This window comes from Leuresthes tenuis, unplaced genomic scaffold (assembly GCF_036924035.1).
Source record: "Leuresthes tenuis unplaced genomic scaffold, fLeuTen1.0.hap1 SCAF_10, whole genome shotgun sequence".
NCBI lineage: Eukaryota > Metazoa > Chordata > Actinopteri > Atheriniformes > Atherinopsidae > Leuresthes > Leuresthes tenuis.
In genome coordinates, this window is record NW_027325364.1 from 4,747,172 (window position 1) to 4,775,091 (window position 27,920).

The window sequence follows — 27,920 nt, forward strand, 5'->3', positions numbered from 1 at the left end:
GTTAACCCTGCAAGTTGCACAAAATACTCATTCAGTGTGTTTCCACTTTTAGTCAGTGTAGCCCAGTGGACAGATTTTAAAGCCAAAGTTCTGATTTAATAGAGAAATATTATTGCTAAGGCTGCGGCTAAACGCTCTCCTATGATGTGAAGCTTTAATCTGCTTTACTCACCTCGTGCATGGAATATTGTGTGTTTGTATCTAACATTGCTTCACTGGTTACCCATCAAATACAAAGCTGATTTTAAGATCCAGCTGGTTTCTTTTATTCCTACCACGGGTCCAGTTCAAAACTTCCCCACCCCTGCTCTCACTCCAGGTCTCTTTGATCTTCAGAACATTTATTTTTGACTGTTCCTCGATCGAGGTTGATCTGTGAGCGAGATTGTGTCTTTTCTGTGGCAGCGCCGAAGCTTTGAAACCTTTTGCTGTAAAGGGTTTCCCCTCTACTGACTCCTTCAAGACAAAGCTAAAGACATACATGTTTTCTATGGCTACTAATAGTACTCAGCACTTAGTATTTTACATGCTGTTTGTTCCTTTGCTTTGGTTACTTTATTGTTTTGATACATATTCTGATATTGTATATCAGTTTGTTTGTATATCATTTGTTTTAATGTGCTTTACAGATTCAACGGACCTTTAGTTTAAGCTAATCTTTGCTACTTTTTAGTTCTTGCTACTGTAACTCTGATATCTCACAGAGTTGTTTCCCCTCAGCTTTCTGTAGTAAACGGGCTCGGCCGTCTGAGCCCGGCCAATTTAAGTACCGTTCTATGGTAGAACTGAAAGTTTTACATTTCAACTTTCAAAATAATTGATTTTACTTTATCATAATAATACAGAACTAAACATTAAGTGATCAGTTTATGAAAATATGCTGGTTTAAATTGAACAAAGTATAACATTCAGCTACAACATGAAAATGTTGCTTCCATGCTAATTCACACAAATGAGCTAACACCAATAACTCATGTGTATAACAATGAACAAGGCCACTTTGCATCGTGATAACTTGTTGTTTTGTTACCTTAAAAAACATTTTAACATATATTTGTATATACTTGTGTATATTTTAAAGGCAGAATACCCAATTGTGATAAAGTTTATTGCCAATTGTTGCATTTCTTCCATAAATCAACTTTGGTGCTAAAATGTTTGTAGGAAATATTTCACTATCTGGCCCAAAAATAATAACAACAAGAAAACCCATTCTGTAGGTATTTTGAATGCAGTTAGTCATTAACTTCTTGCAAAAAAAACACCAAAAAATGTAGATGACTCATCTTGCATTTGGGGGGCATAAACTAACAAAGAGTTCAATAAAATCTATTTAAACTCATCTTTTATTTAGTTTGTAATTCATTTGGTTTTTGGAGGCAAAGGTTTGAGCTAAAGGACTTTAAAGATGACAAGTTTATATGAAAAAGCTGTTTTCTTCTTCTTTCTTTTTTTGTAATTTCTCTCTCAAGTAAAATATTTCAGAACATCTTTCAGAGATGTCGGTCCATACTTAGAAATTCTTGTAACACACCTCTAAATATATTACCAAAAGTTATTGGCCGTGTGAACACATGAATCAGATATGGGTCATTTGGGATGACGTATAGGTAGAAGCTAAAAAAGGTTAAAAAGTTGGGGTAAATAGGATCTACTCTAAAAACTCTCTACATGAACTGAGAAAACAGTTCTGGGGTGGTGTGTCCTCACCTGCACCTTCACTCAGCTAGTCAGGCAGGACATGTGACACTTTGAGAGAGGTCACAGGGAAAGTTCAGGGACCACAGGTGCTGTGTCAGAGTGGGGGCAAACCCTCCACATCCTCTTTAGCTGCTGCTTTGAGCCAGATCTTGGCAATCGGGACAGGTGTAAATCATCTCATGTGCATTCTGGCCCATCCAAACCGCCGTCCCATTGGCGTCAGACTCTTGGGCCTTAAGAGAGCGATGCACCTTGGCACAGTAGCTGCTGTTCTCACATGGAAAACGCATGAAGGAAGCAAAAAATGAAGACAAAAACAAAGACTTGAAGTAGGGGGAGCTTTAACTCAAAGTGGGTGGGGTAAACAGTGGAGGGTTTGGGTTCATGAATGAGGATGATGGCAAATAAAGGAGATAAAACAACTCAACTCACCAAGCTAGGTATATCATAGACACTATGAATATGAGGAGCACAAAGGCTCCGGCTGCTACACCATACACCCACATCTTCAGCTTCCCATCTGTGGAAGAGGAGGCTCGTCAGTTTGTCTGTTTATACGTAAAAATGGCACCTACAGCCATTAAAGGACCCTGTAAAAGCCTCAAAGACCTACAACATATTCTTCAGAGTAACATTACAATAAAGTATCCCGTTATTTACAGTGTACTTTCATCATTTCAATGGCAGTATCAACTTAATCAGTTTCTGCTGGTACTTTTGTGAGAATATTGGAAGAAAACGAGACCAGCAGGGGAGCAGCGACGAGGTCTTTCCAAAGAGAAGAGACATTAATCAAAAATAAGTATTTCTTTAAATGCTGGGTGCGATAACATTTACCACACAAATCTCCCCTAATTACCAAAGCCTGATGGATAAATAAACTCCCCTCACAGGAGTAATTTGCACATAGAAAGTACACACAGATAACACATTTTGTAATACTTGAATTTTGCAAATCCCACATTCTTCTGACTTCCTTATTCATGGATGGCAGTTGGGTTTTCCTTCAGATATTGAAAATGAATGAAGATAAACTTTAACAATCCTGCAAATTTGGTAAAACATGCCCCAGGGCTGTACATAGATCAATATTTCTTCACTGCAAATGTACACGCAGATTCACTACTGTTGGTGTTTAAATCAGCCAGCACAAAGCAGCTACTGTTAAAAGTTAAATAATAATGGCTAATGTTTTATAGACAGAATTTCTAACCCTCAAATATCAGCAGAAGATATATATATATATATGGTACTTTAGACATACTAATATCTGCCATGAGCAGAGAGTAAAAGGGTTTGCTTTTAATGCACTTCATCAGTCACTGTCCACACTGAAGTCAGTCCAGAGAACATAAACTAGGAAACTCAACCATTAACGCAATGAGGCATCATGACTGTGAAATGTGTCACTGAACACCATATTTAACTCTCCCTGGCTGCACATTTGTTTCCTTGCAAGGAAACCATATTCACAGAAAATGTTCAATTTGTTTATACGTTTCTCTACAATGTGCAGTCATCACCTCCATTTGGGTTTAATGTTCTCCTCTGTACTTACATTTAAATCGCTGCAGGAAGCAATAAATATTTTATTGGAACTAACAAACATCACACTATAAATCAGTGGCTGCACTTTTAATTATTACCTTGCTTCCCTCCCTTTAGATTTTACAGTAGTGTAGTATATTAGCAAGACTTGTGCTTCGAAAACAAACAGGCACTCAGACGATAAATGGCTCAATGTATGTGAATGTGGAACCCAATCTGTTCTGCATTCTTGCATCCTAGATGTTTCTTTTGCTGTCATGCATGATCAGTCAGAACGCTCTGCAGACGCAGCCCTCAAATGTTAATGTACCAGCAGCTGGGAGCAGGTAGCCCCGTTCATGCATCTGAAAGAACTTCCACTTATGAAAACACGAGTGATGCTTCATGTGTCAGTTTTCTCTCATGCAAATTTCAGACATAGTACATACACACACAGAAACACTGATGTATATCTGCACTGTGAAGAGGAGCTTTGGAAATCATCATATGAACCTTTGTGCTCTTTGTCTGATAGAAAGAAAGATTTTTATTTGATGGGTTTCGTAACCACAACCCGATAAATGGAAAAATAGGAGCTGCTGCAGTCATCATGCCATCTAAAAGGATGAACGTTTATTTGATAGCAACAAAACACTTGTAGCTATTTTGTTTAGTTCAAATGTCATGAATTCTGTGCAAAGAAGCTGTAAAGTGGTAAAATCTGGTGTTAATCTGAGTGACAGTGTGTTGGTCTAACCTGGTCCGTAGGGCTGCAGGTACCAGGTCCGCCCGGTGCGTCCCGGCTGGATGGCGGTGGGCAGTGTGGGGTTTATGGCACGACTGGTCTTCACATCCCCTTTCTTGTCCCCTGCGGTGGGGATCTCCAGGATTGGGATGGGGGCACACTGGTCCAGCTGCCCAGCTGGTGACAGCGCTTCTGTGAAGCCCTCCTCGCACACGCATGTACCAGCCTGCAGGGGGCAGTGCAGAATCATATTTGATTTGTGCTGGAGTTAAAGTAGAACATGAGGGGCTTTGGGGAGGCACTCTGGTAGTCTGGCTGGTTTTGACTCTTTGTTCACAGATTAAACCTCCATATGTCCTCAGCAGATATATGTTTTAACACATCTGTCCTATTCATTTGCAGTTCATTTAAATAAAAGCAGAAGATTCCGGGGGAAATGATTGAAGAAAATGTTTGTGACATATAACACTGGCTTCATCATAATACTGCACACTAATATTGCACCTCTCACTAAGCGCTAAAGCTCAGAAATACAAATATAACAATTAGCAGCTGCACTGAACAAGCTGGGGATTAAATGTCTTGCCCAAAGGCACCTAAACAGTTTGCTTTTTGTTTTTTAAAAGCTCTAAACTAAAGCTGTGTTTCAACTGCATCAACTTTCCTTGGGGACAGAGGACTTTTTGAGGGTTCTTTTCTGCATTTACAGGGACAAAACACAGCACCAGGGATATATTTTATCCCTAAAACACTGTTGGTGTTGGAATCACCCTTAAAACCACAAAAACACAGATGGAAAATGCTGAGAGTTTCAGGGTGGGGCTTGAATATTTTAGAAAATCTCGCGACCACAACCAGAACTCCGTTAGCTTCAAATACCACAGGAACAGCTGTTACTGATTGCAAACGCAACATTTAAACTCTAAGCCATTTGTGTTCATTAATAGCTGAGTCTTCAGCAAAATGTGTCGCGATTTTTTAACCAAATAATAAGAAAACATGAATATGAAGTGAAATAAAGTGAATATGTTTCTCATCTATGACTGATTTGTGACAAGTAAGACTAGCTGTTTCCATAAAGTCGCTCGTCTGAAAAGCCTCCAGCTGATCCAAATTGCTGCAGCCAGAGTTCTGATGAGAACTAACAGCAGAGATCATATTTCTCCAGTTTTAGCTTCTCTTCATTGACTCCCTGTTAAATTCAGAATAGAATTTAAAATTCTTCTCCTCACATATAAAGTTCTTAATGACAGAGCTCCATTATATCTTAAAGATCTCATAGTTGGATGTTTTCCCAACAGAGCACTTTGCTCTCAGACTGCAGGTTTCCTTGTGGTTCCCAGAGTTTCTAAAAGCAGAATGGGAGGCAGAGCCTTCAGTTATTAGGCCCCTCTCAGTTTGGGTTCAGGAAGCAGACACCCTCTCTACCTTATCTGATAGAGCTTATAGTTAGGGGTGGCTCAGGAGACCCTAAAACATCCCATATTTATGCTGCAATAGGACTAGATTGCTGTGGGAGCTCCCATGATGCATCTCTCTTCCTTCTGCTCTCTTTAATGCAAATTATTGCTGTCATTAACTGTTTCTCTCTCTCAGCGGGTATCCCTGCCTGGTGTTATGGTGCTTGTTGTTTCATCTTTTCTGTCCTCTCAACCCAGAGCCGGTTGAAGCAGAAAGCCACCTGTCCTGGTTCTGGTTCTGATGGACGTTTCTTCCTGTTAAAAGGGAGTTTTTTTCTTTCCACAGTCGCCTCATGCACATTTAGGATGGGAGATTGAATCAAAAACAAGTTTAGATGCAATCTGTTGATTTCCTCAGACAGGCAACTTTTTAAAAATTGGTTTAGTATGAATTGGACTAATTTGGATTTGAATTCATTTAATTTGATTGGATTACAATGAAATTGATTATATATGACTTGAATTGGACTGTTTTTTGAAGTGCTTTGAGATGTTTGTTGGGATTTGGGGCTTTATAAATACAACTGACAATAAGAAATAGTATTGATTCAGGTATCACATCACATTGGTTCAGTCAACTTTCATTTAAAGGTAGCTTTTTTAGCTACCAAAGACTCCTTTGTCACTAAAAGCCTAAATGTTATAGTTTTTGAAGCCATTCCATCAGATTTTATGATGCTCTAAAGGGTTTTACTCTATTTTCTGTTGTTATACTTTCCTTTGATTCAGTTGATTCACCTAAAACAACAAAAAAAAGCTTTCTGCCTGCATCCTGGATTTATTCCAGACTAGTTGTATCCCTGTGCTACATATAACTGTGGAATAAACCTGGCCAGTACATGTGCTGGGATAAGACGTGGACTTTTCCTAACACTTTTACTTGTTAATAAGGGTAAAGACATTTCTTTTAAGGCCATTCATCATTGTTATCCTCTCAAGTCATTTCTGGTTATATTCTGAGGGGATATCGTATCTGTGTCAGCTGTACTTTCTTTACTGTGCAACTAGGGACTTGCAAGTCTACAGCAAGGCATCTATTGCTTTACTTTGGTTTATTTATATGTACTTTTGGGGGGAGGATTAAGTACATTTCCTTTCTGTTATTGGCCAAATGCATAATTCTAAGGTCCAAAAAACAAAAATCGTCATTCAGTTTCTTTGAAAATGATGCTGAGATCTTAGAACACAAACTACGTCACATAAAAAAAGCTGTAAAAATCCAATTTACTTTATTTGTTATTATTTTTTTAACCTTTTCAGTTGTGTTTCGCTGCGTAAAACCCCTGGCGATGCATGTAGGTTCCTATTACTCGTAATGTATTGTTAAGTAATCTACTGTTGAATAAAGAAAAAAGGTCCCAGAGGCTAAAGATACAGGTACATTCGTTCAAACTGTGGTTTTAGACACTTGAAGAGTTCATGAAATGGTTCATTTTCTGTCCTTGAGGGGAGTGATGATGTCATCCTGGTGGCAGTGGTTTGTCGTGCTGCTGAATTGCACTAATCATAAAGAGAGGTGTTTTTCTTTCATCCAGTCTACCTCGCTGATATAAACGGGGTGGAAAAAAATAAGAAACTCTTATCAGTATAGTAAACCACCATTAAACAGCACCGCAGACTTTAAAAGTTACCATAGAAATTGAATCAACACCTCTGGGGCTGAAAATAATCACACTCCTGAAGGTAGAATTCACTGCAGGAGTGCTGTGTTGCATTAGTTTTACCTTGGCGTGCCTAACAAAAAACTGAGTACAGACTCTCCATGGTTGTACGGGGACTGAAGATGTAATCATGTGATCATTTTCAATCTGCTTATTCTGTGGTCTCTTTGCAGCAGGTACAGCTGGTAGCCATGGTTCAAATTTTTTTTACACAAGCTATTAAAATTGACAAACTTTGATATTTATTGGGTATTGTTCTGATTTTGTTGCAGCAGAGTCGAATGACACTGTAGAGAAATGGGTTTTATATTTTCATGCTGCTGTCATTTCATTCCCTGCTGTATTCAAATTCAATTCTGGCAGCAGCGTGTCACCGTGACTGCACAGACGGCCATTCATCAAGACGACCCGCGCCTTCAGGTTCAGGTCCTTGTGCCGTTTTCTTAAATTTTCTCTTGTGGATCGTGTTTCCCTGGAAGGTTTCCTTTTAGTTTCCAGCTTTATTGTGATATAACAATAGAAAAATGTTTACCTCGCTGCAGAAAGACTTTGGCATGAGACAGGGAGGATCACATGAGCTGTTGTCCACCGGAGGATTCATTGCAGGACAGCCACCTGCAGGTCAGACCACAGCAGAATCAAACAGAGTATGTGGCGTTATTAAAAAGAAGACAATGAACACCGGCATTGTTTGTGTGCCCTGGTAGATGTGCCATCACTGTTATTCAAGGAACAAGCCTGATGTTTTCATATTCTGAAGCTACTGATGGTTTTACAAAGAGCCTGTAAAGTCATCATTAACCTGATATAGTTGATGCGCTGTGATCTGGTTTGTTTTTAAACTGTCTTCTGTGAGTAACCACACGCTCGTGAGAGCTACACAACAGAGAATAGCTGCACAGGCTGCCGCCGCCCACCACCTTCACTTCTCATAGAAACAAGTCAATAGTTTATCATGTTACATTTTTTTAATTTTTGTGCTAATTTTTACCGCCTACATAAAACTGCCACCAGTGGTTTAAACTTGTTCTGCAGTTTCTCACTTTAAAGATAAATTCAGTTGCACCATCTGTTATTCAGAACACTGTAAGGCAGTGTCTTCCCTTCAACATGGGTGGGCTAAGCTGCTTATTGCTGAGGTGCAAATTCAGTGACTAAGACAGTACACAAACCTTCCTTGTGTGCGTAGTGTGGTCAGTGAATCATGAGTGTGTTACCAGCTCTGTGTACGGAGGATTGACTTCTTTTGTCAGTGAGCAGAAAAAACGTGTAAATCTGTACTCTCAGATTATAAACCTTGCTCTTCATGCATGCCTTAAATTTAGCAGTCCATTCCCACAGAATTATCCTACAATAGTCCTGTCTGATTATTTAACACTGAACCACTATGTGTCTGTCTGGCCTGCTGTTGCATATGCATATGGGGTGCTTACACATCTTCCATAGTAACAGCCCTGCTAAGATCAGAGGGATTTCCATCCAATTAAACTCTTAAGGGGATTTTTATTTGAGATGGTGCAAGAAGTGTCGAGTGCGTAGTCACAACTTTATCAGCCCGTTCACTGCTATGTTTATCAAACATCCCGGCACACAGTGCAGTCTCTGACTGAAATCCACCGCAAAAGTTACAATTTTTTGCACATCTGTCAGCAAGGAATGAATGGATTTCTTGGTGACTCCCTCATGAACACACAGTTAATGTGCAGTGTTCCAGATTTTGTTTTGATGCAACAAAATAAGACATTTTAGATAAATATGACAAGTCATGCTAATAACCAGGAGAATTCAAGAAAACAAATGGATGAAGTAAATGAAGGCTAAAGCTTTTACTTGATCGTATATAAGAATTTTGATTACAATGATGTGCACTTTTTTGCGGATTTGCAGATATTACAAGCAAACAAGATTTTTTTTGAAAAATGAACCTAATTTTTTTGCAGTTTTAATTGACTTATTTCAGTTAAAATAAAACAAAACTTTACTTGTCAGCTTGAAATCACCTCTTTTTGGGTCCTGTTGTTTGGCTGTAAACCACGGATGTCCAAAAAGTCACATTTTTAGATCTAAAACCCAGAGTTCCTTACCAGTGACATTGAGCCCATCAGAGCGCTGACACCATATAAGTGGTCGAGTGGAGTTTTGACGACTGGTGCTTAACCACTTGTACTCATAACATTCGCCCCCTGCAAGCAAAATGAAAAAACAATCAACATCTATGATGGCAGTTGGAGCGCAGCGAAGAACATTAATCATGCGAGTGACAGATTATTAAAGCAGCTGCTAAGTTACAGTTATATAATAGGTTGCTGTCACATAATGTCCACTTCAAGGTTTTAATCTTCAGTAAGAGCTTTTGCTTAATTACTTTCTATCAATGCTATTATGACTTTATCAATATATCCATCAGGGCGGTAAATGACTGTATTTCCCTGCGGAGTGCTGTGTAACCAATCATCGCTGCAGCCGATTCGGCAGCATAAATGAACCATTTAACCTTGAACAAAAGAAAGATCTCTTCTCCACAGGCTTGGGTAGAGTATCGCTGCTCCAGTCGATGGCACGGCTCTATCTCCTGTCTTCACAGGACGATTTGTCTGAAAGTGAGACGACTTCATCCTTAATGCTCTTCCATTTCCCATTTCCTCACTTCTTTTTTCTCTCTGCGCCAGCAGAAATAATTTTTCAAATATGTGAAAACATCCCTGAATCAGTCAGTTCAGGCAGCACTTCACCATCTTTTATGAGCAGTAGTTTTACTGCCATAGTAACATTTCTCAGAGGAAGAGCAGACACTATTTCTGGAGACAGAAATGATATGAATTGTAGTGTACGATATGAGAGGAGGGCCAAGACGGGTTTCAGAAGATGATTTTAGTTGAATGTGAAATTATATCACAGCTGTTCTAAATGTGCAGCACTTTTACATCACAGTGTGGCCATCACACACATTCACAAAGCAGTGCAGGTAGAGTTGACTGGCTGTACTTTCTGAAATCATAGTACAAGGTCACTGATAAAGAGAGGAGATGAAGTGGGTTGAGTCTACTGTTTTACAACACTATCACAACCTGCAGGTCAACCTTTTCGCCTAGTTTAACCTTTTTGAGAGGACCTGTAATAAAATCTTGCACAGATATTCATGTTTCTTTGACGGACACTTACCAACCTCCCCGACCAGCACTAAGAAGATCACATTAATGATTTTTGGTGGGTTACTGGATCATCACAGCTGACATTCAGGTAAATCTGTTCCTTTTCATCCAGTGCCATCACCAGGTTAGAATTTCAGTTTTCCCTGTACTTTAATTCATGTCCAAACCACGACAGAAGTGATTTCCATTAACATCATTTGAACTCTTTTTACTGCTAATTTGCAAATGTTAGCACACTGATGTGCTAAACTGGGATGATGAATGTAATTTACCAATTTAGCATGCTGAATTAGCATTTAGTTGAAAGCCTAGAACAGCAACAGTGGCTGAAGTATCCTCAATATTTCAAGGAGTCAAGGATGTGGTTAAGACAAGATCACTTGTTTAATTTCAACTGTAACTATATCAATAATCTTGTGTTGTGTTATATTGATAGTCACTAAAGTGATGGAAAACGGGTAAATATTTAAAAATAAAATATATGTCTAAGAATGTACATATTACAAAATATGTTGAGCATAAAATACCTTTTTTACATAACTATTTCTTTCTTATATGCACTGCACTAAATCTAAGCTGGTCAAACTCGCATAAATTCTAATTAAAGAAAGAAAAACCTTTTCACTGGCAAAAGGTTAAATACAACCTGCCTTTATGACTCCTCATCACATAAAATGCTGTATATGTTCACACTGTAATTGGTCTTTTGTACATAGCTGTTGTGCTTAAGAACAGACAGATACTGTTTGTTCTGCCTGAAAGCAATTAAATCAAAGTTTAAACAAAAAACCCTGGTTTTATATCATTTAGTCATGAAAAAGAATGAATGCATTCCACAGAAGGTTGCGTCTTTGACGTACATGAACAAGAAAACATTAAATCGATGATTTAATCAATCATTTAAACCTGATGTGACAATTCGAGCATTTTTGGCTGGATCTGTGTGTTTTCTATAGTTCTACTCACCTCATGAATGAATGTTAGTCCAACATTTGCTCTCATTTTAGCTTTGTTATGGTCTCAGTTGCTGCCAATTGGAAGTTTTAATAGTTAAAAAATAGTGATGTGAGTGTTTCATCAAGGCTTTACTTTTGTGTCTCTGAAGCTGTTGGAAAACCGTGTACAGCTTTATATTTCTTCCAGCTATGATGCAGCTTCTTTGTCTTTTAATCTGATGAAGTTAATATACATGCAAGCCAAAATCTTTTATTCTGATCTCCAATTCATTCATTCTAATCGTGCAGTAGAGGCACAGTATGGTTTGAACTGGTATGCTGTCAAAGTGTGCAACTGGGACACGTCTCGGGCTTTGTTTTTCTCATACGTGCCTCACATCAAAACACACCCTCTCTTTCCCGTCACCGCCCTCTATCCCACCCTGCCTCCTGTTTCTCTCCCTCACCCGCCTCCTCTGGTCTTGTTAGGGGCACTCCTCCCCCCCTGTGCATTGACTGATGCTGTGAAATCAGGTCAGGCCAGTGAAGACTGCTGTGGGGCTTGTGTACAGTAGCCAAGGATGTGGAGGAGTAGGAGGCAGAGGGAGGGAGTTGGAGATGGGTGGGGGAGTGGTCCTGCTCAGCAGATTGAGCCTATGGCAACTGTGTATGTAGAGCTTTAGTGGTGGTGATTCACAACCCATGCTGCACATACAGTAATGGGTGATTAACGCGCCTGGGGAGCAGAAGGAATCCCAGCGGTCAATGAGTGCGGAGCTTCCTCAGTTCAGAGATCTAACTCAAAAACTCCCGTCTGGTAAAGCACCAATTGACCCGGAGTGCAGAGAGAAAAAGAAAATGAGAGTGGTTGTTAGTGATTTTGTTTGTCTTAGTCATATCTGGGGCAAAGTACCAAATCCGCCTCCTGGTTAGAACAGTGAGGAAAATCCTCACCTGAATCCTCTCAGATCCTTTTTCCACAAATTGAACATATTTCTTGTTGGTTTCTACTGCTGCCCCAGATTCATTTGACATACAGGTTCAGAGTAAAATAAAACAAGAAAGAAGCCTGCAGGTGTGACCTTGAATGTAAGTGTCTTTCTGTGTTAGCCCTCTAAAGCATTGACAAGAAACAACCTGAAACTGACTTCACTTCACTTCACCTCCATCGCACAGATAAAAAGACGCGCAAAACTAACTGTATCATACAAAAGCAACAGTAACCAGCAACTTTTAAGGTGGGATGTTTTCTTAAATTCTACTCAATGCATTGGTTTAGTTAGACAATAAACTTTAAATACCAATATTACAACTTTGACTGTCAGTTAGTCCCTGTTTTCTTGTGAAACACACACTTTATCAATGACTGGATATTCTAGGGTTTAAAATCAGTAAAACAACACAACACCTGTATAAACATATATGCTTAAGCATGATGTAAAAGTGGTCAAAACCATCGGACAACAATATTTTTCTTTTAGTTTCCTGTGTGGTAGTCTGAGCTCAGTTTGCTGTGTGTGCTAGTGTGAACTCTCATTTTTATGAACTGAATGTTTACTCATACAGGAATAACCTGCTTCAAGGGTTACGAAGTGTGATTTGTGTTAAAGTTTACATTTGCATGGTTGCCTGAAGCTGTATGAACAACCTCAAAAAAGGCACACCAGACAGACGAAGAAGGTTAATGACTGCGATAAAGAGGTTTAAAGACATGAAGAGGGAGCTGCTTTACGAAAGCATGTCATAGACATTGAGGTCCTCAGGAAATTGTGTCAAGCTGAACACATTTTCTGTCTTTTCTTTCAAATCAACTTCTGAAATTTAAAAAGGAGTAGGGTGGGAGCATTTTGATCATTATGCCAGTTAAATGGTCTGCATAAGCATCATTCGTTTACAGTAGTTTATGTTGCGTAACTAAAAACTAAAACATAGAAAGTGTGGCTCTCAGCCAATGCAGTTCACAATTTCATTGGAAAGGAAAAAGTGCTGCAGGTGACAGTGGTGATGGCATAACAAAGACTTTGCATGTAAAAAAGGCATAGTATTTATGAGATGGAGGTTTGGGTCAAGTCTGTAGGGGACTGGAGGAATGTAGAGTTAGGATTAGACAACACGAATACAAACACAGGAATTGCTCTCCAGTTCTATAGGAGGATGTGGGTAAAGAAAAGGAATAAAGTTGAATTAAGTGTGGAGCCTCTGGACTGGATAAGCACATTTTTCTGAACCTAAACATTCTCTTGTTAAAGTTTGTTTCCATTAACTTGTCAGACCAGCAGATAGTGTAGCATTTTCACCTGTGCAGGGCTGAGACTCCCACATCTGGTCCGGACACTGCAGCAGGTTTTCAGGCTCCTGGGCCAACACGGCTCGAGAACGGACCTGAACCGAGCCGAAGTCAATGCCGGCTCCTTTGACACAGATGCTAACACACGCGCTCCATTCTGACCACTCCATCAGGTAGCATTCACCTGCAGCAGAGAAGAGACAGCAGAGAAGTTTCTGTGACTAAAAAATTAGCTTCATGAGTAGAGATTTAGATTTTAGCTTTGAATCAATGCAAAAGGAACATACATGGATTAATGACTTTACACTTCAGATGACTTGACTTGTATTGCTGAAACTGTGTTTCTTACATATTTTTGCAGAACAAAATTAATTCTAAGCAAAGTCGTCATCATTCTCAATTTCAAATAGATAAAAGGATGTTCAAAAATAGACAAAACTCTAAACTTGTCACCAAATACTGTCAAGAACCCACAGACTCACATGTACTGACAGCACTAAAAGTAAAAGTCACAAATCAAACAAAATATGTCTGTATTGTATGCGCACAAATTAATAAGCCTGAAAGCAACCGCATTTTAAATCCTTGCAGAGTCCTACCTGACCTACCTTTTCAAAGTGTGATAATTGTCAATTAACCTCCTGTCATGCTGCAAATCATAATTTCCTGTTAACCTGAGATCCTCAGTCAACGAAGCGGACAAATTGACTTCTTTTGCCTTTGTGGAAACACAGTTTTTAACATTTTCTGTTAAAAAATTAACTGACTACAGTTTCTTTACAGTCTTCACACTTACACATAGTTTCTGGCTCTTTGAAAAATCTTAGTTGTGCATTGTTGACACAGGTATAACGATGAACTGCTGTTGATTGTCCCTTTCATTAATAATTTACAATTTAGGTATGTTGCTTGCAGCACAAGTTGTTAGACTTAGTTTAACCAAATGTGAAAAAGAGATTTTAATTTAATTTGAACACAGCAAAATCTACTGAATTGAAAAAGTAGCAAGTTATTGTTAGAAAAATTATGGAGTTATACTATGAGAAAATCTGCAAGAATAAAGGTTTATGTGAAGGGGGGGAAGCTTCCTCCTACCTTTTGGTTCTCATAGCACTGTGTAGTAACAAGTGAAATAGTTTTTGACTGTCTGAATTTGTTTTCCCATAACATTTTGTGGCCAGCAAACATAAATAACATAAATAGCAATTGTACCATTTTGTGAGTCATACAACTGTGAGCCAGCTTCCTGACAGGTTGTGCGGACTTGTCTCTTTCTTGTAAGAAATAAATGTTTTGCGTTAATCGTATCCAGCGACTCTGAGCCTAATTTTGAGAGAATCTTCCTGACAGTTATCAACCCTTTTAAGTTCAGACTGCTTGCCTGTGCAAATTGAGCTGACACCATGCACAACAAATTTCATTGCAGGTAATGATACACGTTGTTACACAGTACATGACGATAAAGAATCTTGAATCTTGAAGAGCCCAGCAGAAATGTAATAGGACAAAGACAACAAACAAGTGACACAATAGTCTTGTACATAACCATTACACACTTCAAAAAAGAAGCAGCCTGATTAGATTTAGCACCCACTCAGTTGTTTACAACGCAGTTTGTGTCTTGTACATTTAATATGCTGTAGGTGTGTGTGTTAACAGAGAAACTTATAATTACAATACATGCAAACGGTGTTTAATTCTGTCTCATCTTACTTTTTGTTTTCACTTCACTGAATCAGACTTGATTTGCTCTAAAAAAACATGTGAAAGCATGCTCTCAAGTATGCATAAGAGATTGCTATTCTGCACAATGTTCCCTCATAAATATCAGTTTATGTGCGGGGAAAAGCACAGACATGTCTTTTTGTGCATCGTTTATAATTCCAGCCCTTCTGCTTCTGGAAACTCTGCCAGAGGAGCTCAGGATGACGGGTTCATAATTATCTTAGAATTCACTCCAGTCTTTAATACATTTCCAGTATTTTCTACCTCTTTTTGAACCTTGTTAGATTTTACTCACGGATTTTATTTGACGGTATGCAAACATATCTGCATTGCAGTTTTAGTGTGGGTGTCTGCAGCAGAAATCTGATCTTCAGTTTTGGCAAAGCAATGCTTTACCTGTTTATCTGTTTGTGAGAAAAGTTTAATCTGGGTGAGATGTTGAGGTGTGCATCAGATATGCATGCAGAATGTGTATTTACATATCATATCTATAGCGGAGATGCTTTGAAGCCTTTCATGAGGAGAAAGATGTGAGTTTGAGAAGCAGGGCAGTTTGGTTTTGATCACAGCTGATAAATGCAGTGGAGAGAATAGAACATGGGTCAAGGATAGCAGCGCATCAAAGTGTATGTTAGTGTTTGTGCTTGTGGGGACTTTCGATTGGTCCTCCACAAGCAACACTTGAATTTTCTCCTAAATCATACTACAGTAGCTTTGTGCACAGAAAATAGTCTGTACTTCTCCTTGCTGTTTTGATACTTCAATGCTCTTACAATTTAGCAAAAGGGGTTGAAGCAACTTGTTATCTGGGGCAGCCTCTCTGTGTTTTCCATCTTAGGGACCAACAGCAATCTGATGAGCTTTTTTTTCCTCACCACAATGGGAAAACCACAAGTGGGAAAATATGACATACATTATACACATTATTTCAAACTGAGTTACTTTTAAATGAGCTGTGGGTTGAATACAGTACAACATTTTTCATTTTGCATGATGAACAATCGGTTATGACTCCATATAGACACACAGCACTTTTGAAATGATCTCTGCATTTGTATTTTGTCTTTTGGCAGAAGTAAGGAACAATAATCCCTCCTTCAGGGAGTGCTGACACTGAATATAACAGCTTTATATCTAAGCTGCACTGCTGTTATCAGGATTTTTTTCTGTTTCGAAACCTTTTAAATTTGCCCTATTTACCAAGAAATGTTCTTCACACTTCTGTGCTGCACAGTAAGGAGGGTGCAGCCTAACAACATGAAGAACAATGCTGCAGATGTGGGAAATGAACTGCCAACCTGATGAACAGAGTCCTGCAGCTGCTGGGCAGAGCTTACCTGTCGGTCTGCTCTGTTCTACACTGCAAAGCTGCATCAGACCCTGCAGTCAACAACCCTTCGTACCAAAACCTGACAACTCATCAGACCCAGCCTTTGAAGTGTTAATTCAATCTGAAAGATTTCTTCCTTCAGCAGGGGTTGACATTCTTGCAGAGACATTGTCTATCAATCAGAGTGTGGTCAACAGGCTCCTGATGTCTTTTTGAATTTGTACTTATGAAGGCTTGTGGATATGCTTGCTGCGGCTTTTATTCCATACCCTCTTCTTCTATTTCTTTGCAAGAAAATGCTGTTAGTGCTACAGGAATCAAGTCACTGATAGGACTTATGGAGAGGAAATAATCCCCATAGGTATTTATAAACCCTCAAGCTGTATTGAAACTACCTGATAGGCTACTTCATGGACCGACATCATGTTATAAAATTGGTAGTTAACCATGTGAAATTAGCCAAACTGCATTCTTAATGATTAATTTTGTTGTTGCTCTGAGTTAGTTCAGAATGATACTGACGTTACTCTAACCTAAATGTTTGTAAGCACAAGTTTTCAGTTGTTAAAGGGTAACAAATTAGAACATTTTTCATCTTAAAAACATAATGAAATCACTCACACTATTCACACTGTGAAGGTACGTCACAATGTTCAGCATTCAGGGGACCAACGCGCTCTCCTGTTACGTGTGATGCTACTGTTTTTGTCCTGTTAGCTTCGGCTTAAATGGTGATATAAGATGGAGAAGGGAAAGGATTGATTCAGGACGAGGAAAAAGAAGATGAACCTCACTCAGGGATAAAAAAAATCTGACATCTGGCAAAATCTGACTCCCTAATTTGGCTAATTTATTAAAATAAATTATAATTCTTAATAATATCCCAAATGCATTCAGCAGTGTGTTCATTTTAAGGAGTCATATTCAGTGGCCTATAGCATGTGCACAATCCTGAAGTCAGAATTCAGGATCCTTGGATAGAAAAGACGTGACGCCAGATTGACATTCTCCACGCACCTTTTCTTTTTAATGGCTACTACGAGCCCTCCATCCATGGACTGTGAGTTTCTTTGTCTGTTTAAAGAGGTGATGTGTCTTCACCAGCTGCTCTCTCATTAGGGAATGCTCTCTGAGTCCTCAGTAGGATTTTTTGTCAGGAATGGAGGCGGGACGATGTATATGCTGGTGCCTGACTTGATTAAGTGCCCTAAGCTCATTACTTCACCAACCTGCTCCATCAAGAGTCACTCTCCTTTCATCTGTACATAAAACCTTTGAAAAGTCTTACTGCGGGTACATCATGGCCACAATTTCACTTGTGAGTTTTATTCAGTGCTGATATTCCTGCCTTTGTGAGCACTGAAGATGGTAGCATAGAAAGATGATCCTGATAGCTTCATGTTGCAGCTCCTTTTGTCAGAGTTTTTATGTGATTGTGTTGACTAAACTACCGTTCATGGCTCGACAGTTCAGCTATTTCAAGAGTTTTTTACTCTGTTTAATTAATTTTACCTGAGCTTATATAGTTGTTGTTCACCATAACACAGTACTCACTTTAGGCCAGAGACTCCCCCATTACACAAATACATTAAACGTGAAAATGATTTAGTCCATTAATCAATAAAGTATATATGCTTTGCAGGACAAATTGTAAGAATTATAATTTGCTCGCAGTGTGTCACCAATGTGCAAATATACATTCATTTTACTGCAAATTCTTCAAACAATATGCCTGATTTTAAACACTGTATTGAGACAGCTGGACTGATTTCCAATTTTGTAGTTTTATGTGACTGCTTTCATACTCATCAGCGTAAAGAATGAAATCTCAAAGGCAGTGTGAAAGTTATGGAGACACTTCTGAGTGCACAATATTACATTTAAATGTTCTAACTTTTTAAATGAATCCTCCTTTTATATAGAGGCTGAGATAAATAAAGAATTCAGTGTAAGATTAATGATTGTTGTTTAATATGTAGTTATATGAAAATATGCATTTTCACTTTAAAACTAGGAATATTTACATAAAGACACAGAGACCTTAGACTAAAACTGTCAGACTGTTTGGTCACAAGCAAGAAAACATTAAAGCAGCAACAGTAAATTTAAAAAATATATGTTACTGTTTTCTTGTACCACCGTATATCATGTAATTCACAACAGACGCCTGCACTGTATACAGACTGCCAGTCGCCAGAACCAAAAAAAAAAAGGTAATCCTGTGCAGATCGGCTGTGGACTGCCAAATTTGTGGGTTTGTTACCCACTGGGGCTACTCATGCTGAAAATGTGCGCACACATGTCACATTAACACACTTCAGCTGAAGCATCCTCCAAAAGGCACATAGCTTTGGTGTGATTTGAGGTACATTTCATCTCAGCCTGCTTCATTAAACACTCAGATAACGAATAAAAAAAGATGTGCATTACCACTGACAGACCCTTTTATTTTCCCTGGGAACGCGTTACTGTTTTCCTTCCTCCCCAAATGGAATGATGCTAAAAAACTAAACAAATATGGGCCCATCTCCAGCCTGTAATATTCCCCATGAGCGAACAAATGAACACGTGTTCGACTCATTTCAACGCGAAAGCATCATTGCAGTAAAGCATCATGATTTTAATCTTCGGACAATAAGAATCCCTGTGCTTTTAGTGTTCGATGGACGGTTTAAAAATGTTGTGTGGCAGATCTCAGTTAACGCAGGAAGAAGGTATCGCTTGTATCTACCTCAGTTTAACCAAGGGCCTGCCTCATAGATCAGCCCTGGAACAATCCCTCTTATTAGCTTTATATATTAATCTTGATCAGAATAATCCTCAATGCAAAGTCATACGTCCATATGAATAACTGGTCTGGATATGACAGAGTAGACGTCTGTGTAAATAGGAGGCAGGACAGGTACATTCACGCAGATCAAATGAAACAACAGCTTGTCAGTATCAGACCTCAATAGCTGCCTTATACAACCACACCTCGTTTCATATGAACCACGGTAATAATCAGCACTGATAAGTTAATCTGTTCTCTTAATCAACATCTTAGGTCATATATTAGATGAATAAATGCATAAAATATTCATTTTGCCATTTACAATAGAGCAGATTGTTATTTAGTGCACTTGTATCTTAACCTGCCTTTTATTTCCCTGAAGCCCTTAGGGTTTTTGTTGTCTCTCCCACACAGATTATCGACCCCTATTCGCTGTTATTTCATCTGTGTGTATGTGCATGTGTGTGGTTTAATCACTTTGCTTCCATGTATCTTTGCTGTTCAAATGGAGTCCATTGATTTGCAGGGGTCAAAGCCTTCATTTAGATCCACTTCACAGTCTGTTTCACTGGTAGAGCAGGTGGTCCAAGCAGTCTGTGCATCCCACATAAAAGGGAGAAGAGCTCCTGACAGCGGCGCCCCCAGCTTAGCTGGACGTTTCGACAGACTAACAGCGTTAACTGCTGGGTTGACTATGAGAGATCATCTGACCGCTGCTCTTGTGAAAACCTCAGTATGTTTCACACTTTTCATGTTTCAGTCTCTGGGAGGTGACAGACTGTGTTTGTGACTGAAATATCAGATGATTCCTACACACAGTAGAAATAGACTGTAGTAAAAACTGGGAGTGAATAGAAGAGCCAAATGTACTGCTGTGTTAAAGAAGGTTTTACATATCAGGGCATAATTATAAAGATACCTGGTCCTCAGCAGATCTTAAAATTATATATATATCTATATATATATAGATATATATAAAAAATATTACTTAAGATGAGAAACAGTGTGTAAAAAATGTAGGTACAACCCGTGATTCAGTACCTTTGTATGTTATCAGTCTCTCAAATCATTTTAGAGGGATTTTGGCCCACTCTTCTTTCCCACTCTTCTTGGTTCATGCACAGCTCTCTTAAGGTCCCACCAGTCAGCTTGAGGTCTGGACTCTGACTGGACCATTGCAACACCTTGATTCTTTTCTTTTTCAGACATTCTGTTGTAGATCTGCTGCTGTGTTTGGGATCATTGTCCTGTTGATGAGCCAGTTTCAGCCCAGCTTTAGCTGTGGGACAGATGGCCTCACATCTGACTCTAGAATACTTTGGTATCCAGAGGAGTTCATGGTGGACTCAATGACTGCAAGGTGCCCAGGTCCTGTGGCTGCAGAACAAGCCCAGATCATCAGCCCTCCACCACCGTGCTTGACAGTTGGTATGAGGTGTTTGTGCTGATATGCTGTGTTTGGTTTCCTCCAAACGTGCTGCTGTGCATTATGACCAAACATCTCCACTTTGGTCTGGTCTGTCCAAAGGACATTGTTCCAGAAGTCTTGTGCTTTGTTCAGGTGAAACAAATATAATCTGTGTTGTAATGCCCTACATAGACATCATAAACAACTGCTTCTCGAATATCATTGCTGATGTCTTTCCTCCTTGGCATTATGTTTTCGCACATTTGCAGGTGATCACTTAATGAGTTGCATTTAGTTAGCAACATCTGGCTGCTACTTACTCTCCTTAATTTTGACTCCTTAGATTTTGTACTTAAATATTGACAGTATAACAGTATTTTGCTGTTCATCCAAGGTTGTAATTACCTAATTTTAAGATCTGGTGAGGACCATTATGGCCTGAAACGTAAAATCTCAGATTTGAAACAGGTTGTACTTTCTTTCCCATGACTGTAGGAGAGCTGAATGTATGTAAAGTTGAACTGTCGTGACTTCAACACAACTTCAGCAAAGAAAATAAGAAAGTTCTCTGTTGCTGCAGGCATATAAAATTCCCCAACCTTCCAATAAATGTAAATCACATATTCTAAGCAGCACAGTTATACCAAGTGTCAGCCCTAATGCAGTACTTTTATTCTGCCCTCAGCTAAACTTGTACTTCTGACTGCAGAGGTGAGAAATTGATAGTAGGCACTACTATTTTTTTATGATCTACCATTTAACTAAAGAATTTTTAGTGCCTCATTGGTAATATAAATTATTAGCACTTTTTACTTACTAACACTGGAGAATGTGCAGATAATCAGATCCTGACTTTTTCAACAGTTGTTGTACAATATGTGTTCCTCACAACAGGAGATTTTCTGCGAGAGAACAGCTGACAGAGGATCTGTCAGGAGTGGGCAGGATATGATGTAAAAGTATGCCGTGGAAATCCTTGTTTTGTTTTAAGTATGGAAATTATTATCAAGGTGACTGTACACTTGAATGTGTATTGACAACAATAAGAAGCGAGTGAAAAGTAACATCAAGTCAGCAAAAAAGAGTATGATGCAGCAACTTTTACAAGCACACTTCCTTACTAGCAGTAAATGTCCCGGTAGATTAACTGCTACGTTCTCACATTGTGTCACCCCGAACTCTAGTAGAGATATTAAACAAGCTGGCTGGAAAATCTCCACAGTTTGTGAAGTTATTGCTGCAGACATGTGCATTATCACAGTGTTCCCTGTAAAGCATCTCTGTAAAATGTGTGAAAATGACTGAAAAATATGCTGATGAGAATAACATCTGTATCAGGATATACTGACCTGAAGACTGAATGCAAAGTGTCACAACCAGAAATCCAATCAAATTCAACTGAGCTGCAAGCATTAGCAGCCAATTCAGACTCCTTGTGGTTATTGAGGTCACGATCACATTAAATTTACACCCACTGCAAAATATTTCATTACTGAAAATACCACATTATCAGAGATAAAGATTCAGCTCAATATCTAGTGTATCACTGCCACTTGTGCAGCAGCAGACATGCTTTTTGTTATTCAGAATGTGAAAAAAACAGTACAGCCATTGACATATTTCATCTTAGCTTTTATATACCACGAAAAAGGTGCCTAAATAAATACAATTCTGACTTTGTGAGTCTTATTAGCCTGAGAGCTTGTTGTCACGTGTATCTGCATCACGTGTAGAATCATTACACGTGTCTCTCAAATCTCCCAAAGTCATTTTACCCATTTTTGAGTGAAGCATTGTTACCTGGACATGGAAGGACGCAGGCCTCGCTCAGTCTGATCTGCTTCTCCCCGCTAATCATCTGCTCCAGGTTGCTGCACAGCTCCTCGTCCACCAGGCTGCCCTCACCATTGATGGAGCCGTCTGACACGAAGCAGGACAGGTTCCTGTAGCGCATGCCGTGTCCACACACCACACTCTGATGAAGAAGAAGAAGATGAGTTATAATTGATCAATAAGGAAAAAAAACAATAATTTTCCAAAAGCTAGCTGTTTTTGCACCTATGAAATTTGGACAGACAAAAAAGGAAGTGCAGCAAGACTGTTACACCAGGATCTGCAACTTCTAAGCAATGTAACAAACCCTGCTGTGGTGAGCTCAGACAGCAGTTACTCCTATTTGTTTTAATGAAGCAGACATACCTGTGACACATGCTGAACACTCGACCCTTTATGTTGTTAACTGAGGTAAGATTTGAATGAATTATAATGTCTCTGAGTTTCCCCTTTAACCAACATTGATGTTTTCAAAGTTTTGCTGTATGTCATAAAGCATTGCAGAGGACACTTTTATTAATCTGACCTGAAGGCACACAATGCAAAATGAAGAGCTCATTCTGCCAAATTTCTTGGCAAAGGTATTGGTTTACAGTAATGCATCAGCATTAAATATGTATTAGATTGATTTCCACTGTCCATCTCTTTCTATTACTGTATGAGCAGGGATTTGATTAGGTTCTTCATCAATACTAAAAGTCCATTATTTTTAAAAAAATCCTCTTTTTGGCACAAACTCCCCTGTGTATTGATCTCAGGGGCCAGTCAAAGGTGCATTTCATGTTGCTGCCAGAGGTTGACACAGTTAGTGATATTCAATGTTCCCAGATTACTGCATAATGAAATGATTTATTGACAAACCTCCACCCGACACTCAGACCAGGGGCCGTACTGCCAGCGGTAGCAGGGTCGAACAGGGCAGGGCTTCCACTGCTCAATCTGAGAAGGACACGGCCGGCCGTCGCCCTGCGAGGCCTGAACCACCATCCGCTGGCGTCGCATCTTACCTGGAAGACCAAAAACAGGAAGTCGTCAATGCATTATTCTTTTCCTGTGTTTTTAAAGTCCGTTTCGTATGTCATACTCAAGAATATGTCAGTTATGTGCAGCTCAAAGAGGCTGCCTTCTGCACTTTGAATTAAATGCAAACAGTTCTTAGTACAAGCAGCGAACACGGTGGCTTCCTGCACAGCATTCATCCTTTCCCTCTGTAAATAACTCATTTTAAATGCATGTAAATGTGTTTATTTTTAATGCAAAATTAATCTTACTGTTCACAACAGCACTTTACTTTGCTTTCCACGACCTGCACGATACTCTGATTTCTTGATTAGTTCTTGGTCAACTTGAGTATAATGACTTTTAATCTACATTACTCACAAAACCTTGTTTGAATAAATCCAATACATCACAGAGCCTCAGAGACCATTTGAAGTGCAAAATTGATGCTATGAATTAGCTGTAAGACTGCACAGAAGTCCTTCACACACTTTTAAAAATGCAACTCTCCTGTCTACTTCCTTTAAACCACCCACTCGCAAATCTCAGAGCCCCCAAACTGTTGCATATTCCACTTTGATTTTCACACAGCCAGAAATCTACTCACCTCAGAATGCACCTTTGCCAACCTACAACACCTTTCAACACACAGAACACAAACCAACCTTCCCACACACCCGAACACAAACCGTTAAACCTGATCTTCCAACAAGAAAACTTCCCACACATGCTTAGACACACACATACAAAAACACATCAAATAAAGTCCCGTCATGCTCCTTTCGCCTTTGTTAAACTTTAATCTTATTCTTTGTGATTTAACAACTATTGCAGTTGCCTCTTCTTCAAAGCGCTCCCACAGCCCCCCAGGAGGAGGAAGAGGATACATAATGAAATGTGTGAACTGCCGGAACAACAACCAGGCACCAGGAGGACAATTTTTTGCTGGTCACTGTAACACAGCAGCTTTCTCTTAAATAAACGCTTCCTCTCTGTTTTGCTTTGTGAGTTTTTCAGGACAAATTTCTCCTGTGAGAGCAGAAAGCTTTAGATTGCATCTGTTGTAGTCACACCAGCATACCTGTGTTCGTACAGTGAGGAGTTTGTCAGATCACTGGATTTTATGTCCCTAGGATTAGTGCTTCTTGGTTGTCCCATCATGTACCAGAGAAAAAAGCATGTCTTAAATTTCCTGAAGAAGGCCAGAGGAAGATGCTTTTTTTCTTTTTAGATTGAATAAAATCAGACAAAAGATATGATTTTGGCCAATATAACAAAATGTCATAAATATCAAACAAAAATAAGAATTTGAGAGAAAATATACTTCACCACAGCTCAGTGTCTCCGTCATCTTCCAGCGTAGTTTGTGGACTGACCAGCTTTGTTTTGGTGGACATTGAGCAGCAGCAACACTGAGCTCTCATCACCTTTTCACTAGCTACATTGGATTCCTAAAAGATTTATACAGTTCAACTCAAATCATGTTGGTATACTGAGAGTATTATAGAATTAAACAGATAGGCGGAGAAATGACGTAGAGATAATAGCCTATTTTAATTCCTGGTTAGATATGCAAGCGCATGTTATAACAGATTTTGTAGATAAACATGCTAATTAGCCATTAGAATGAGTGGAGCCTCAGCGAATGGACCTCACCCATCAGTATTTTACTATCATTCGACTCCCGCTGTGGACTAATCAAACACTGTGAGACCTAAACAAACCAAAGATGCAGTCGCATCTAGGGAAGCTATCAATGTGAGCGCAAAGCATCTAAGTATGACTAAAATAAATGTTTGATACTCACTGTTTAAATTTTGTAGGAATCCAATATAACTAGTTTATGGGAGAAACTTCCAAACAAACCTGGGAATTCTGCTGGCTATTCTGGGCAACATGGTGGGCACTGAGATATCACTTTTTATCTTTTATTGTTTTACTGAGGTTTTGTTTTCCCACACATTTTAATTTTTGTAAGATATTTAAGAAGTTTTGCCTGCAATCACGTGAGCGAAGTCAGGGGGATTGAGCTATTATTCAAACACTCACAAGCAAATGGAAACAAACTCCTTACGCAACCCTCCCACCTGAGACCTTTGAGCCAGAACTCAAAAACAAAAGATTCAGGCAGCAAAAAGGAGAGAGCTGTTGGTTTAACTCAGGTCTGAAAAGGTCTGATCCGCGAGAATGAAGCAGAGAGAACCGATAACACACACTTTTAATGCTTTTACAAATCATAAGTTCGACTTTTGAAATATGTATTTTGTTTTCCATTCCAGTCAGGTTTTTTCCTCAAATTCCCCAAAAATCTCATTGTTTGGTTATACTGACACATATCTGATTTCTTAATGCAAAGATTGAAGTCTTATGATACTTATGTAGAAGCAGGAAGTTTATTTCACCGCCAACTTTAATTATTTCAACAACTTAACCAGGGCCACCATCATAATCTCATTTTACAATGTTTGTACATGAAACAAGCTGTGTTGCTGATAAATGACGCACTCTTCATTAACAACGGGTCAACTTGTTTGTGACCAAACTCTAATTTTCGCTGCTGGCCCTTCTGTTTCATTAAGATACCTTGTTATTAAAAAAAACACACTTCTTATTCTTCCTGCAATCAGCAGTCTTTTTGTTGTAAATCATGAGTCTTACCCTCGAGCCCGCAGGTCTGTGAACACTCTGACCAGGCCGACCACTCCGACAGCTGACAGTTGACGGGACACTCGACCACGCAGGAGACGTTCATCTGCCACTTCTTCTCCAAATTCAGCTGCAGCACATGTTCAAAATGATGACAGCATTTCACGACCAATCATCAGAGATGATCAGCTGTTACACAGCAAACTTGATCTGTTTTTTCCTGAGAGCAGTTTGGCTTAGCAGTACTGAGATTCCTAAAAGTCTTTATTCTGACAAAGGGCAGACTTCTGGGCAGCATCAGGCCAGCAGAGCTGAAATATCAACGCTGTGAAAGCCATTCTGACTAAATGTGTTTTTGTGAATAAGTCCAATGATGAGGAGGGCCAAGGGTTAAAGAGCTGTGGGGATGGCTCTGCCACAGCCTGTCGGCAACAATTACAAAGAGCCGAGACACATTGTGAATGAATAAAATGCTCAGCCTAGAGCAACAACAACGATCTCTGCATGGGAATAGCTGTGAATATTTCATATTGCTGTAGGCCTTGTAGTACAGGAAGGGTATGGTCATATACAGTAATGAGCATTGTGATTAAATCATCAAAAAAAGATGATATCAAAGAAGCTGACCAAAGGATAAAAGGAGGAGCTAAACTGGATGAATTCCTGCTGGTCTCACCTCTTCGCAGAATGTTATATCAACAGATTTGCCATCGCTGCGAACACAGTCCAGCATCCGGGTCTTGATGCCACTGCCACACACAGCATTGGGACTCAGCTGACAAGTGCTCCAGTCTGAGAAGAAACAAAAGATATTCAAACTTTTTTTCTGGCCGTTTTAAAACATTCCCATGGAACAAAAACGTGCTGAGCAGCAGAAACTGCAGGGGACAGGTTCAGCAGTGCAGTGAATCACCAACAAAACCATACGTAAAAATTCATGTATTTTTGCTTCTGAACAGCAAAACTTCATCTTAGTTCATTTTCAGGATGTATTCATTACACATAAATTCAGAAAAATATCTAATTTTGCAAATGATATGCCGCTTGTGACACCTTTATGTCACTAAACCAGACTTTTTGAGCTACCTAAGCTTCCACAGTGAGAGTGACGAACTAAACTAAAGATTGACAAATAATGGCAAATAATGAGGGGAAAACAACTGACAACTAAGGTATTTTTCGTGATTCATATTATTTTATTTCCGTAAGTAACCTTAAAACAAGGATCAATAAATCAAAAATCCCTGAAGGTCACCACAAAGCTGATATAAGATCCATTTAAGTATTTTTCTGAGTAAACCCAAGTTAAGTGTGATATCCATAAAGCCCAAAAGGAAATAAGGCAGGTCTGAAATATGATAATTCTGTCTGTCTAATAAAACTTTTCTCCATAATCACATTGAAAAAAAGTGTTTTTTCTTCTGAGATGGTGCTGTGAGGTGAAAAATTTTCTTTTATAAGTAAAACTAAAAAAATAAGGACATAAAACTGTGTTTGTTTACACAGTCTTCCTACTCTAAAATCTAATCTTCAGGTCTTTTATGCTGCTGAATAACACTCTCTTTGCTGTATTCCACACAAAAGAAAAACATGTTTTTTCTTTTCAGTCTAGCATTCTTGAGCTTGGAAAGACTTGGTTGATGTAAAAGACTGAATGTTTCCAAGAACAAAAATGTCACATTGACCCATTCTCCAGCTGTGCTTTCAGCTTAACCAAAAATATCCTCCGACTATGGGT

The 27,920-nt window shown here is 39.1% G+C and overlaps 1 protein-coding gene across 1 annotated transcript in view; it reads right to left on the reverse strand.

The window, feature by feature from the left end:
- Positions 1-27,920, reverse strand: part of thsd7ab (thrombospondin, type I, domain containing 7Ab) — a 172,157-nt gene that overhangs the window by 6,042 nt on the left and 138,195 nt on the right. The window contains exons 20-28 of the mRNA XM_072393679.1: positions 26,859-26,974; positions 26,195-26,312; positions 23,399-23,544; positions 22,505-22,679; positions 13,479-13,652; positions 9,179-9,277; positions 7,627-7,709; positions 3,986-4,199; positions 2,134-2,221 (exon numbers count right to left, since the gene is read on the reverse strand). Of these exons, the coding sequence (XP_072249780.1) occupies positions 2,134-2,221; positions 3,986-4,199; positions 7,627-7,709; positions 9,179-9,277; positions 13,479-13,652; positions 22,505-22,679; positions 23,399-23,544; positions 26,195-26,312; positions 26,859-26,974 (1,213 nt within the window). The remainder of the gene's footprint in view (positions 1-2,133; positions 2,222-3,985; positions 4,200-7,626; positions 7,710-9,178; positions 9,278-13,478; positions 13,653-22,504; positions 22,680-23,398; positions 23,545-26,194; positions 26,313-26,858; positions 26,975-27,920) is intronic.